At 38.5% G+C, this 15,640-nt stretch overlaps 1 protein-coding gene and 1 non-coding gene across 2 annotated transcripts; both read left to right on the top strand.

Annotated features, from left to right (window-relative positions):
• The first annotated feature begins 534 nt into the window (after positions 1 to 534).
• On the top strand, positions 535 to 6,260 carry LOC101673956 (dentin sialophosphoprotein). The gene is made up of 4 exons (XM_004756110.1): positions 535 to 585; positions 1,932 to 2,018; positions 2,354 to 3,349; positions 4,038 to 6,260. The coding sequence occupies exons 1-4, from the start codon at positions 535 to 537 to the stop codon at positions 6,258 to 6,260; spliced, it is 3,357 nt and encodes a 1,118-aa protein (XP_004756167.1).
• On the top strand, positions 836 to 942 carry LOC123391881. Its single transcript, XR_006606568.1, has one exon. It is a non-coding gene; the product is annotated as a U6 spliceosomal RNA (small nuclear RNA).
• Positions 6,261 to 15,640: the final 9,380 nt, after the last annotated feature.

Genomic DNA, 15,640 nt, shown 5'->3' with positions numbered 1-15,640 from the left:
GTAGCAGAGGTAGAACTTGAACCTAGGTCTCTAAATCCAAACTTCGTTTTCCTTCCACTAGCCAAGGCTACATGATGTTAGTAATTTCTTTCCTTCACAGTGTCCTATAGCCCACTTCTGTGGATTTGTGATGGGGATGATAAATGATTCCTCTTTTAGTGATAATCTTAGAATTAGTTAATACTTGATTAAAATTACTCAGAAAAAAATGTTATCACCATCAAAAATAGCAAAACAAAGTTATGGTTGTATCCTTTGTAACTACATGGCTGTGTCCCTCCATTGGCATAGGCAGAAAAAGTCTAGTTAGCTACTCCAGTGCTGAGGCTGATGATGCCTCTGTATGTCTCTGGGAGCACTCCAGGTATGCTCTGTAACACTGAGTCTTGATAGCCTTCTTCTCATGTTGGATATATACTCCCTGCCCAGGGAAAAGTCAAAGTAATATCTTACCATGGTTATCATCTTTTTCTTTATAAGTAATTTTTGCTGTTCTTTTTTCATTAAAAACAGGTTAATTAATATTCCTAAAAAATGAAGATAATTATATATTTTTGCATTTGGGCAGCAGCATGGGCTATTCCAGTAAGTATGTATTCCTCAGAAAATCTCCTCACTTTGTTATCTCTTTTAACCTAACATTAAATAATATGTATTTCCTTAAGACTTTGAAGACAAACTGTGCCTAAACATTTAAATTTGCATGAAAGGCTTTATAAGGTATCTTTAGGGGTCTCAACAAACCCAAATATGCACTCCAATTCATGCTCCCATTCCTCCAAATGAAACTAATATCTTGTCAGATGGATTATTACTTTTAAAATTTATTCAGTTTGTGTTTGCTTTGGCAGCACATATACTAAAATTGGAATAATACAGAGAAAATTAGCATGGCCCTCATACAAGGATAACACACAAATTTGTAAAATTCATTCAGATTTATATTCAATGCTCAAAAGTCATGGAGACTTCAGCCATCTTTGCTCATGCCCTATGAATTTCATTATAATATCAATGAAGCCTACATATTTTTTAAAAAGATTTTATTTACTTATTTGACAGACAGAGATCACAAGTAGGCAGAGAGGCAGGCATAGAAAGAGAGAGAGGAGGAAGCAGGCTCCCCGCTGAGCAGAGAGCCCAAAGCGGGGCTTGATCCCAGGACCCTGACACCTTGACCTGAGCCAAAGGCAGAGGCTCAACCCATTGAACCACCCAGGCATCCTGAAGCCTACATTTTAAAGGAAGTTTTCAAGGAATGATTTGGAAAAAATAAGGATTTTTTCAATGTAGGAGAAAATTAATGTTTCACTCAGATAATTTTTTTTTTAATGCTCATTGGGGAAAATTTGGAATATACAGATAAACAGCAACAAAAAAATTAGGAAAAGTAAACCATTTGTAATTATGTTACCCTGCTATGGGTAACATTTTGGTATGTTTTTGTACTATCAAACAACTTGGTATTTATGCAGTTTGGAATTTTCTAAACTATTTCAAATGTGCTCCTGAAGGAGCGAAGTAGCATATTACTTTATTTTGTTTCTTCCCTGGCTCTGGTCATACCTCGTATTTTCTTATGGGTTTGGTCAGGATTACACTTAAGGTGGGTCTTGTGCTAGTGTGGGAGGTTTGTACAGAAACATCAAAGGTCTAGCTCCTTATTTTTATAAAAGACAATCCTCCTTGAGATAAGTGGTCTGGTTAATATCAATAAAATCAGTAATATCATTGTGAGAATTATCTGTGTGCCCAGTTTAAATTCTACATAAGCTGTGTAGCAAGCTTGATTAGATATTACTTTGGCCTTTGCATTATATATTTTTCTTCATTTAGAGAAAAATGTGTGTCTGTATGTATGTGTGCATGTGTGCATGCATGTATGCACAAAGTTAGAATGTTTTCAATTTCCAATATTTTCATTTTGGTAGGTTCCTCAAATCAAGCCACTGGAGAGACATGCTGTTGACAAATCTACAAATTTAAATCTTCTGGAAAAAGCAAAAGTGCCAATACAGGTATAGGGTACAAAATGTGTTTCTAAGCTGTTTTTAAATTCTTTTTGGGGGGGGGTTATTTACTTATTTATTTATTTGAGAGAAAGAGAGAGAGATCACAACAAAGAGCATGAGTCGGGGAGGGACAAAGGGAGAGGCAGACCCCTCACCTAGCAGAGAGCCTGACATGGGACTCCATGCCAGGACACTTAACCTACTGCAGCAGATGCTTAACTGACTGTGCCATCCAGATGCCCCTTGATTCTATTAACTTCCAGAAAACTGATGCTTACCTTTCAGTCTGTTTACTTCAAGATAAAATCTACAAATTATTTTGAATTGTTTCTCTTTTCCAGGATGAGTTAAATGCCAATGATACTACTGAAGAAAGTGGTGACCCCCATGAAAATCAAAGAGGAAGGCAACAATATACCAGAGATGGTTACAAAGAAGAAAGAAATGGTTCTGAGTGGGTAAAAATAGGAGGGAAAAGTTCTTCTATAGATTCCATGTTAGTAAATGATGAGGGGAATAGTGTGGACCAAAATGGGGTCACAGGAAAACCAGAAACATATGGTTATGATGGGATACATGGAAAAGAAGGTAGCACCTCAGCAAATGGCATCAGAGGACAAGTAAGCATCATCGACAATGCTGGAATAGCAAATGGAAGCGATATTAACAGAAATGCTGATAAAAATTTAAACAATGGAGGAGTTGTTGGAGATGCAAGTCAGAGTGAGAATGCCACTGTTGTCCAAGAAGAAGACCATCAAATAGGTAGAAGCAATAACAGTACAGGCCATGAAGATGAAATAAATAGGAATGCCTGTAGAAATGAGGGTGATACAAGTGAAATAACACATCAGAGAGAAAGTGAGGGTAATGGGAATCAGGAGGCAGAAGTAACACCAGAAAGAAGGGGATCTGGCAATGGAGAAGATGCTGGCCTGGATAATTCTGATGGGAGTCCTAGTGGAAATGGAGCAGAGGAGGATGAAGAAATAGGTTCTGGTGATGATGAAGGTGAAGAAACAGGGAATGGAAAAGAGGGTACTGATAACAGGAAGGGCCAAGAGGGTCAGCCTCATGAAAAAGATGACAACGATAACAGCTTAGGTCAAAATTCAATTAGTAGTGAAGATGATGACCCAGAAGACAAAGAAGATCCTCATGACATCGATGGAGACAACACCTCCAAGAGTGAGGAGGATTCTGATGGTATTTCTAAAGACAAAGTTAGCCCAATAATAGAGGACATGCAAAAGCCCAATTACGAAGAAAACAATGCTGTGGAAAAGAAAATCACTGATGAATCAGAGCTAGGTGATACTGGGAAGAGTCAAAATAAGGTTAGTTTGTAAAGCTGATTTCTTTCAAATGGCAGTTAAATTCTCCCCCTCCATTCATTGATGGTAACACAAAAATAAATCATAATAAGCATTCATCTGTTTTTGCACAGAAATTACTTGAATATTTAATGGGAAATTTAGAGCCCCTATTAGACTCCGATACAGAACAATTTTTTAAAAAAGATTTTATTTACTTATTTATTTGAGAGTGAGAGAGCACAAATGGAGGGGGCGTGGAGGAGCAGCAGAGGAAGAGAGAGAAGCAGACTCCTCCTTGAGCAGGGAGTCTGATGTGGGTTTTGATATCAGGACTCTGGATCATGTCCTGGACCAAAGGCAGATGCTTAACTGACTTAAACCACCTAGGTATCCCCAGAACAATTTTAAAAACAGCATTTCTGAAAATTTGGTTAGGATTCTATAAGTCTAATCCTAATAACTGATGCACCATGTAACTGTTCACACAAGTTCCTACTGTGTAAAAATGTGAATGGGTTGTTATATGATTTAAACACCAGAATTCTTGCAGATGAATAAAGCACGTTTTTACAAACAGAAGTTTGTGAAGTACTAGAAGCTGAACTTCTGTTTTTCTGGTCATATTCCGCAGTCTTGTCTTCCACAGACCAATGCAATTTTGCAGCATACCATCCATTAACTAATCATTCTTTTCTCCATCTTTCCCCAGGGAATAGAAATGGAAGGTCCCAGTAGTGGCAACAGAAACATTACCAAAGAAGCTGGGAAAGTCAGTGAAGATAAAGAGAGTAAAAGACAACAAGGAATGGTCATGGGAAAAGGAAATGTCAAGACACCAGGGGAGACTGACAACATACAAGCGCTTGGTCAGAAATCAGAACCTGGAAATAAGGTTACACGCAGCAAAACAGGTAGTGAAAGTAATAGTGGTGGATATGACAGTTATGAGTTTGATGACAAATCTATGCAAGGAGATGATCCCAACAGTAGTGATGACTCTAACAGCAATGATGATGCTGATTCTGAAGGTGACAATGACAGCAATAGCCAAGGAGACATTGGTTATAACTCTGATGAATCAACAGATAATGGCAATGACAGTGACTCAAATGGAGGAGGTGATAATGACAGTGATAGCACATCAGATGCTAATGATAGTGACAGTAATGGCAATGGTAACAATAGGAGTGATGCCAACGGCAAATCAGACAGCAGTAAAGATAAATCAGACAGTAGTGACAGTAGTGATAGCAGCGACAGCAGTGACAGTAGCGACAGTAGTGACAGCAGCGACAGTAGCGACAGCAGTGACAGTAGCGACAGTAGTGATAGCAGTGACAGCAGTGACAGTAGTAACAGCAGTGACAGTAGCGATAGTAGCGACAGCAGCAACAGCAGTGACAGTAGTGACAGCAGTGATAGTGACAGTAGTGACAGCAGTGACAGCAGTGATAGTGACAGTAGTGACAGCAGCGACAGCAGTGACAGCAGCGATAGCAGTGACAGCAGTGACAGTAGCGACAGCAGTGACAGTAGCGACAGCAGTGACAGTAGCGACAGCAGCAATAGCAGTGACAGCAGTGACAGTAGTGACAGCAGTGATAGCAGTGACAGTAGTGACAGCAGTGACAGCAGTGATAGCAGTGACAGTAGTGACAGCAGTGACAGCAGTGACAGTAGTGATAGCAGTGACAGCAGTGACAGTAGCGATAGCAGTGACAGCAGTGAAAGTAGCGACAGCAGTGACAGCAGTGACAGTAGCGACAGCAGTGACAGTAGTGACAGCAGTGACAGTAGTGATAGCAGTGACAGCAGTGACAGCAGCGACAGCAGTGACAGTAGTGACAGCAGTGACAGCAGTGACAGTAGTGATAGCAGTGACAGCAGTGAAAGTAACGATAGCAGTGACAGCAGTGACAGCAGTGACAGTAGTGACAGCAGCAACAGCAGCGATAGCAGTGACAGCAGTGATAGCAGTGACAGCAGCGATAGCAGCAATAGCAGTGACAACAGTGACAGCAGTGACAGCAAGTCAGACAGTAGTGACAGTAGTAACAGCAGTGATAGCAGCGATAGCAGTGACAGCAGTGACAGCAAGTCAGACAGTAGTGACAGTAGTAACAGCAGTGATAGTAGCGACAGCAGTGACAGCAAGTCAGAGAACAGTGATAGCAGTGACAGCAGTGACAGCAAGTCAGACAGTAGTGAAAGCAATGATAGCAGTGACAGCAGTGATAGCAGTGACAGTAAATCAGACAGTAGTGACAGTAGTGATAGCAGCAACAGTAGTGACAGTGACAGTAAATCAGATAGCAGTGATAGCAGCAACAGCAAATCAGATAGTAGTGACAGCAGTGACAGTGACAGCAGTGATAGCAGCGACAGTAAATCAGAAAGCAGTGACAGCAGCAATAGCAAATCAGATAGTGACAGCAGTGACAGTAGTGACAGTGACAGTAAATCAGACAGCAGTGACAGCAGCAATAGCAAATCAGAGAGTAGTGACAGCAGTGACAGTGACAGCAGTGACAGCAGTGAAAGTGACAGCAGTGATAGTGATAGCAGTGATAGCAGCGACAGCAGCGACAGTGACAGCAGTGACAGTGACAGCAGCAACAGCGACAGCAGCAATGGTAACAGCAGCGACAGCAGTGACAGTGACAGCAGCGACAGCAGTGACAGCAGTGACAGCAGTGACAGCAGCGACGGCGACAGCAGCGACAGCGACAGCAGCGATAGCAGTGACAGTGACAGCAGTGACAGCAGTGACAGCAGCAACAGTGACAGCAATGGCAGTAGTACCGGTACATCTGACAGTCACAGCAAGACCAAGAGTCACAGCAAGACCAAGTCCGCTAATGGCAACAATGGAAGTGACAGTGAGAGTGACAGTGAAGGCAGTGACAGCAATCACTCAACCAGTGATGATTAGATTTTTTTTGAAAAGTCTAGTGAGTAATTGATAGGAAATGAAGATTTTCAAGGAAGGAAAGAAAGAGGAGACATAAACAGAAGATGCCTACATTCATAGGAGCAATGAGAGGAGTAGTCAAATTGCCAGATTTGGAACGAAGCCCCCACACTCTCAGGAGATAATCTGAATGCACGACCTTTGGTATGTGCATATTAAAACACATTCTGAAAAGATGCTTAAAATGTGTACATCTAAACATAAAAAGGGACAATTAAAATATTCTTTAATACTTAACACAGAAACCTCAAGTAATAATGTACTATATGATAACTCTGATTTAAATGTTGAGTGCTTTAGGGAATGTAGCAAGTAAACACATCTTATAAACAACCTGTGGCATTGCCTTAATCTTTCAGTAATTATACATTCTGGATAGATGATGGTCTGCTTACTGCTGAGTAAAAGATGTTGTGACCATGATATCCAGGTTAGCTACTAATTCATTTGCTTGGTCTAAGGAAGAAATAAACTTGTAACATGAAAAAGAAACACAGCAACAATTGAACCTATCTGGACCATGGGAATAATCTTTGTAATTATTGAAGAGAGTAATTACAAATCAGAAAAAATTTAAAGAGTGCTAGTCAGAAAATAATACAGATGCTAATTTAAATAACAAAATCTCATATACAGTATACATTCCTACAAAGCACTGGAAATTCAGCATAATGTCCCTAAAACTATTGACAAATCTGATGCAGTGCTTACAACAGTGTCTTGCCTCCAATAGTCACTTTCTAAATATTAATGAATAAACGATACATGAACGAAGGACTCTAAAGGAGGGTTTACATCTTGAACTCTATGTTCAGAGCTCTGTTAAATGGAATCAGTATTTGTTTCCCATCTTCTGTCAAATTTTGTTCGCATATCCCTTTTAAGCCCTCACATGCCAAAACTTCCAAACCAGACCCTGAGACACCCTTCTCACTGTTAATCTGTTTCATAAAGTCAACAGCTGCTGGTAGGTGATGATTTGGAAATTACTCTTTTTTGAGAGTCATATAATGCAACTAAAATCTGAGCATAGATTGTTCTGCTTTTGTATGAATGAGGGTAATTCTTAGTTTTGAGATGAAGCTCAAAGCCTAGAACATGGGGATTTTAAAGGCATATGCAACTAGAGTGTGATAATTAATAGGATGGAGGTAAAATATATTATCCAAACTAATATACTTTTGAGCGTGAAGAGGGTACTATCAATAATTACTTGGGGACAGGAAGTGTAAATTGGGATTGTTCAGGGATACTGGGAGATAACAATAGATATCACCATAAGCCTTTAAGGTATTTTACAAGATTTAATAGAGATGATTTGTCATTTCCCTCTTTTTCCATTTAGGCAGTTATTTTAGATTTGTTGTAATTCAAAGGTAAAAATCTATATAGTGAAGTTCTGAATACAACTTCTTTGATGTTAATTTTCAAGTAGTCATCAGTTGACCATTTATTTTCTAATATTAAGCATATTTTATATGGAGTTTGAGTAGGTTTTTTTCCCTACCTTCTTTCTTGTTTCATGCAAGTTTCTTAGTTGAGATCAACATTACAAGAAATATTGCTGAAAGCTTTAAAAATACTGCTATTTATAAATTATATGATAACTCCTAATACTGTAACATTTCAGGTTTCTACTATATTATAATCATGTAAATGACTCCAAAGTTCTTTCCTTAAAATATGCTCTAGATTTTTAACTCCTTTAGGCTTCAGGATTTTTTTTTTGTGTCTTTTTTTAGTTTGTAAAGTGTGGCTTCTAGGACCTTTCTCACCTATTTTAAAAGGTTGTTATGAGTTTAAACCAGGCAATGGATGTGCAACTCTTTGTAAATTGTACAAGATATGTAAATTAAAGAGATAATGAATTTTGGTGTTGTAATAAACATCTACTTATGTGACTATTCACAAGGAAAACTCCCTTTATCTTAATGGGTTTGCAAATACGTATTCCTTCCACCACATTTTTAAAATTTAGCTGCTTTTAACTGAAAAGGTAACATACGCATATACACAAAAAAAATCTCAAACACTGTGAAAAAGTTTAAAAAATATTAAATCCCAGATACCTAGTCCTCTATTTCTCTACTTTAGAGGCAGTTCCAATTACTAACATCTTGTGAAATTTTTCAGAAATAGTCTATGCACATATAAGCACATATGTTCCCCTTTTAAAAACACATGGAAATCTACTATACACTATGTGTTTTTCTTACTCTTTTTAACATAAGAATATACCTTGAATACTGGTTCATAGCACACAGATTGACATTCTGCCCGTCCCCCCCCCAACAGTTGTATTGTATTTCATTTTATGAACTGTCATTGATATTTAATCTGTCCCTTTTTTCCATCACTTCCTAAGCCATTTCTGGTCCAGTGAGTCTCTGCAGGTAAATAGCATAAGATGATAACCCAAACCGGATAAATTCCCAACCAGTACTTAAAAAGTCTTCACCTTATGAAGTATTTGGGAGGATAAAAGGAGATGCTCAGAATCTAGGGCTGATGTCAGAAACAATGGAGGAAGACTATGATCCTGATTTTCTTATATAATATCTACACTGACCTCTGGATAATTGAGGGAAAAATAAAGAGGACCTTTTAAAAGGACATCTCAAGAGTAGATCCTTCAAATACAAGAAATCTGGTATTAGAAAACAAATTCTGTTTTGTTATTTTCTGGAAAAGATTAGTAAACTATCTGATAATATTTCCCACGGGAGCAGTATTTTTGAAATTGTAGGTTGCCACTCATTTAAATAGGTCATGAAATTAGCTTAGTGACTCATGCCCTACATTTTGTAAAATCACAGAATAAAGAGGAAAAATCTTAGTGCAGCATATGTAGCATTGTATGAAGCCTGACAATATTTTCTTCTACATGATGCATGCATACATACTTACACAATGTCTTAGTATGCATATTCTAAAATATGTAAAATATTGTTCTGACTCATTGTACTAAAAAAAGAGATGAAAGCCATTGGTTTAGAAGGCATTATAAAACATTATTCCTGCTAGAAGTAATTTCATATTCATTTTCACATTCCTTTTTCTCTTTACAAACCTTTAAGTTTCTTTTCCACTTTTGAAGAGGTAGTTTAAAGAAAAAAAGAAAGAAATAGTGGTGTATATATGGAGTTAGGGAGAAAAGAGTGGTGCTGGGGGATGGGTTTCTGGATTTATTTGTGCCACAGTAAAAGAGCCTGGGTAACACTGTCACTCTTAAACAAGAGGCTATTGTGGTGGTGCTGGTGACTGTGCGGGGGGTTCACGATTTCTTTTTGGTTGCATGGGTTACTCCACATCTGGCTGTTAAAACTGACTCTCATCAGGTGTCTTATCCTTACCACTTAACCCAGGAATTCCTTCCCCACCTGCTCATACCACAAATCAAGAAATGTAGTAAGGGGTTTGTTTGTTTGTTTATAAAATATATTTCTAAAAAAGAGGTTATAAAAAGATAACCTTTAGAGAGTTATACCTAACCATATAAATACATTTTATATTATTAACTGAAATGGGATTTCCCAGAAGTCAAGATTGCTTTATGGTTTGTAATGGAAGTTTTGAAAAATTTTAGACCAAAATAGCTAGGAACAATTTTCCTCTCCCTAAAAGGAGCAGGAACAGAATAGAATAGTTCAGTCATAGATGAAAATATCATTGTGTTCTCACAGTAGTCCATTCACTGCTGCTAGCAAGCAAATCCTCTAGAGAATGAAACAAGTCAACAACACAATGTTCCCAATAGGGCTTTTGGGCTCATATGGTAAAAAATAAAAGTCAATTCCTACAGGGCTTTCATGTAGCTTTAAAAAATGGTATAAAGTCTAAACATCATGAATATGTTAGATGTTGTGTGTTTTCTATTAGTTTGCATAGTCCCAACTCTGCGGAGACACTGTATTTTACAGATAGCTTTATCAGAAGACGCTTCTTTTCCTCCCAAATCTGTTCTTTTGGACTTTGCCCTTGGCTATAGCCCTCCTTTACACTTTCCTTCTTTTCCTCCCTAGTATTTTTCCTTTCAAAGAGATGAACTGTGGTGAAGCAATGCTTTGTGCTTTGCAGAACTTAATTCCTGGGTATCTCCCTATGTGAGGCCCCAGGCAAACTCCAGAGTCAGGAACTGCTAGAGTTGAGCTTGTAACATCACTGGCTCTTTCTCCTGCCCCCAGATTTCAGTCAAAACCACCTGGGACCCAACTCCCACTCCCTAGTACCTTCCTTAGTTGAATCCATGGAATCCTTCCTTCTATCCCAACTCCATCTCCCTATCTTCAGACCAATCTGAACTGAAGGCAGAAGATGCTTAGGTTGTAACAGATGTGGCACATTTACTTCTTGTCTTATCCTAATTCCAGTCAGTAGACCTTTACACTGTTCCCAAATGACAGCATTGATCTTTCTAGTTGGGCTTCTGCACAAAATTTCTCCTCTCGTTCTAGTATACTGATTAGAACTGTTCCAGCCTAATCAGTCTAAGATCACCAGCAAACATACTGTCTGTCACAATTAGGCTTCCTGACCCAATGAAAGAAGGAGACTGTGTATAAGAGCAGCCTCAGGTATCTCAGCAAACAAAGAAAAAGAACTATTAAAGGATTTTGGGAAAGGGTGAAATTTACGTAATATTTAAATGAAGCAGTTTTCAAAAGGCTCAAAGCAAGGCAGGACTGTGGCTAATGGACTCATCATCAGGTTTGGACTGTGAAGTTCCAGTGTTCTTGGAAAGTGCAAAGTTAAGATGGATGTGGACTATTGTATTCAGAAATCCCTTATCTGATGGAAAAATATCCCAATCCAGGATTATGGCTAGAGCTTTGGCAACACTATTGGCAACACTATTGGCAATTCTAACTTTTTAGAACTTAATCCACTTATAGGTGTTTACAGTACACATGGCAATGCTAATCAAAATGTGGCCAGGGTGTACTGACAGCCTGCAAACTGTTAGAGTTCAGAAATACAGGAATTGAGAATAAACATTTATCACCTTTACAGCAACTTGACATTGCCATGAAATCTGAGTGTGATCATTTTTCTGGTAATTTTCATTGTATTTATGTAAGCATAAATCCAGAAAACATGTGGGAATGGATACTAAGGATGGGGGAAAATGGTGGAAGGAATATAAAGTTGGATCAGGCTGAAGTTATTGATACGGGCTCACTAAGCAGAGATTCTGCATTGAATGTACTTCAAGGAGTCAGAAAGGGCTCTAAGAGTTTGGCCGGTTGACTGACTGAAACATGGACCAAAAAGTGGCTCACAGTGTGTGAAATGGAAATAAATGACCTTCTTTGATTTGATGTAGAGGGAGAGATTCAGAAATTCAGGGAGATTAGAATTTTGGAGTGGATTTGTCATTTAAGACCCACTCACCTATACTGAGAGGGTCTAGAAGACATACCTTTCATCAATGCTTTAAGAAATAACTTTGAGATGGGAGCCCCAGCATCACTGAGAAGCTGCATGATCATTCTTCTCTGTAGGCCAGATCTTATAGTGGGAATCCCAGCCATTCCATTTGAAGCCTAAAAGCAATGAAGATAATTATAGAATACCCAAGGTGGCAGGGGCCAAGTGGTGGCATTCAACTGCCAAAGGCATGGTTATTGTATTGGATAGAAAGTCAAAATAACAATTGAAATAGTCTGATTTGTGCAGACCTATGGCATTGACTGGTTAATCATGGTGCTCCTAGAAGTGAAATTGATGGTAAACTTAGTAAATTCTTTATCTGAAAAATCACAAAAGTTCTATGTCAAAAGTCTAATTTAAATCATAAAAACAGAGATGGACAGTCCCTCAATCAATTCCCAGATCTGAAACAGTTTACAGACCTAAAAGCCCTTGAGGAAGGATACTACTGAAAACTTACAATTTTTTCCCTAGCCTTCTCCAAAGGGATCTATGGTCTTTTACTAGGGTAAGTGTACATCACTGTGAAAAATAAAACAATGAGACATTATGGGGACCACTGGACACTGACTCTGAAATGACACAAATTCTAGGATACCCAAAATGTCTCTGTGGCCTAACAGAGCAGGAGCTAATAGAAGTCAGGTGAATAATTAAGTTTTAGCTCAGGTCCATCTCACAGTGGGTCCAGTGGGTCCTCAAACTCATCCTGTGGTTATTTTCTCAGTTGCAAAATGCATAACTGGAGTGAACATACTAGCAAATGAGAATCTCCACACTGGTTTCCTGTCCTGTGGAGGGAGGGCTTTTATGGTGAGAAAGGCCAGTGGAAGCATTAGAACTGACTCTTCCCAGGAAACTGGTAAATCAAAAGTGATACTACATTCCTGGAGGGTTTACAGAGGTTAGGACCCCCATCACAGACTTGAAAGACGCAAGGGTAGGGATTCCCACTACATTCCCACTCAACTCTCCTTATTTGGCCTGTGCAAAAGACAGATGGATCTTGGAAAATGACAATGGGTTACTGTAACTTGACCAGGTGGTGACTCTAACTGCAGCTGCTATACAAGATGTGGTTTCATTGCTTGAACAAATTACACATCCACTGGTACTTGGTATGCAGAACTGATTTGGCAAATGCCCTTTTCTCCATCTCTGCCCAAGAAAACCACCAGAAGCAGTTTACTTTCAGCTGGCAAAGCAGCCATATGCCTTCACTTTTTACTTTCACTATACCTATCAACTTTCTAGCCCTATGTCATAACTTACTTTGTAGGAATTTTGATTGCTTGTCCCTTCTGGAAGATTTCACACTGGTCCATTACATTGATGCACTGATGATAATATGCTGACTGGACCCAGGAAGTAGAAACTATGCTAGATTTATTGGTGGATATTTGCATGTCAAAAGGTGGGAAATAAATCTTACTAAAATTTGGAGGCATTTTACTTCCATGGAATTTCTAGCATTCCAGTGTTCTGGGGGCATGTTGAGATATCCCTTCTGCGTCTGGCCTTTCCTACAACCAAGAAAGAGGCACAAGGCTAGTGGGCCTCTTTGTATTTTGGAGACAATATATTTCTCATTTTGGGTGTGTTATTCTAACCCATTTTACTGAGTTACTCAAAAAGCTACTAGTTTTGAGTGGGGGCCAAAAGAAGAGAAGGCTCTGCAACAGGTCCAGGCTGGTGTGCAAGATGCTTTGCTACAAGGTCCATATGATCTGGCAGATCCAATGGTACTTGAAATATCACTGGCAGGGATGCCATTTGGAGCCTTTGGGAGGCCCCTATAGGTGAACTGCAGCATAGGCCTTTAGGATTTGAGAACAAAACCCTGACATCATCTGCAGGTAACTACCCATGTTGAGAAACAGCTCTTGGTCTGCTACTGGGCCTTTGTAGAGACTGAACACTTGCCTATGGGTTACTGTTTTAACATGTGCCATTATCTTCCTATCATGAACTGGGTGTTTTCTAACCCATGAAGCCATAAAATTAGGTATGCACAGTGATACTCCATTATCAGTGGAAGTGGTGTATATGCAATTGTTTGATAGAATGGTGAAATGGCCTTTTGAAGACTCAGTACAATGCCTGCCAAGTGGCAATACTTTGCACTGGGGCAAGGTTCCACAGAAAGCTGCATGTGCTCTCAATCAGTGTCTAGTATATTGTGCTTTTTCTATTGTAGGATTCATGAGTCTAGAAATCATTTAAGTAGAAAGTGGAGAGGCACCATTTGATATTATCCCTAGTTACCTCCTGGAGAAACTTTTGCTTCTTGTTCCTGTGACTCTATGCTTTGCTGGCCTATAGATCTTAGTGTCTCAGAGGGAAAAATGTTTTCACCAAGGAGACACAATTATTGCATTGAACTAGAAGTTAATGCTGCTGCCTGGCTACTTGGAGCTTCTCAAGCCTCTGAAACAGCAGTTAAGAAGAGTTACAGTGTGAGATACGGAAGACTATGTTTGAAATATAGGAAATCTGTGATTAAAGTCAGTGGAAAACTAGAACCACCCAATCAAGACAGGACTACAAATGACAAGTACCGAATCTTTCTTTCTCTGATTTTTTTTTTAAATTTATTTATTTTTTTTAATTTTTAATTTTTTATAAACATATATTTTTATCCCCAGGGGTACAGGTCTGTGAATCACCAGTTTTATACACTTCACAGCACTCACCAAAGCACATACCCTCCCCAATGTCCATAATCCCACCCCCTTTCTCTGATTTATCTAATTTGGCATAATGTGCTCCAAGTCTAGCCACATTGTCACAAATGGGAGGATACTTTCCTTTTCATGGCAGAAAAAATATTCTATTGTATATATGGAATCTTTTCCATATCTTTTTTACCCATTTATCCACTGATGGGCATTTGGGTTGTTTCCATATCTTAGCTAATCATGAATAATGCTGTGATAAACATGGAAATGCATATATCTTTTCAAAATCCTGTTTTGATTTCCTCTGGGTATATGCCCAGAAGTAGAATTGCTGGATACCATAGTAGGTCTATTTTTAATTTTTTGAGGAACCTCCACATTGTTTTTCATAGTGGTTGGACCAGTTTATATTCTCACAAACAATGTATAAGAGTTCCCTTTTCACCACATTCTTGCCAGCATCTGTTGTCTCTTGTCTTATTAGATGGTGTCAATGAAGGTTTTCACACACTTCTGTCATGATTGCCCTTGGTCTGTCACTGATAATAAGATGTATTTTAAAAGACTCACCTTCAGATTTAGTCACTCTTTTCCAGGCCAACCTTTTTCCTTTTGCAAATTAAGAGTTGACTCTTTTGTAATTCTTTCATTGGCTCATAGAGAGTTGTAAAAAAGAAGTCCCAAGTAGGACAACTTGGAGAACTGATGCTATGGTCTATTCTAAGCATTATTTAAGACTGGCAAAGAAAAAGGAAGGACATGATGTACTCAGTGCCATCCATTTTTATTCTACTAGCAATTTTCTCCAAGATCCAAGATCTTGAGGTCTCCAGATTGGAAAAGAATCAATTTCTGTGGCAGACTAAAATCAACCTCTTTCAAATAACTAAGCTGTGGTATTGTAAATTCCCAAACAGTCTCCAAATAGTAAGATACAATTTTCAAATGTACTCACAAACAGGAAAAATTTTAAAAAATTTATCCATCCTCAAACCTCAAAACAAAGAATTAATTTAACTACCATTATAGAGATGAGAGAGAAGAATATTTTTAAAAACTCAAAAAATTCTGGTGTAAAAAAATTATAAGCCCTTGTAGATAAAAAGGGTGAAATTACATCATGAGCTCACAGAGGAGCTGATCTTAATGATTACACTCAATATTTTCTAAAAACAGTATTTAAAGACTTTTTACTATTATATATATATACATATATATACACACTACTATTTA

This window comes from Mustela putorius, unplaced genomic scaffold (assembly GCF_011764305.1).
Source record: "Mustela putorius furo isolate JIRA1106 unplaced genomic scaffold, ASM1176430v1.1 tig00000382_pilon_pilon_pilon, whole genome shotgun sequence".
Classification (NCBI taxonomy): domain Eukaryota; kingdom Metazoa; phylum Chordata; class Mammalia; order Carnivora; family Mustelidae; genus Mustela; species Mustela putorius.
This window is presented reverse-complemented; position numbering and strand designations above follow the sequence as displayed.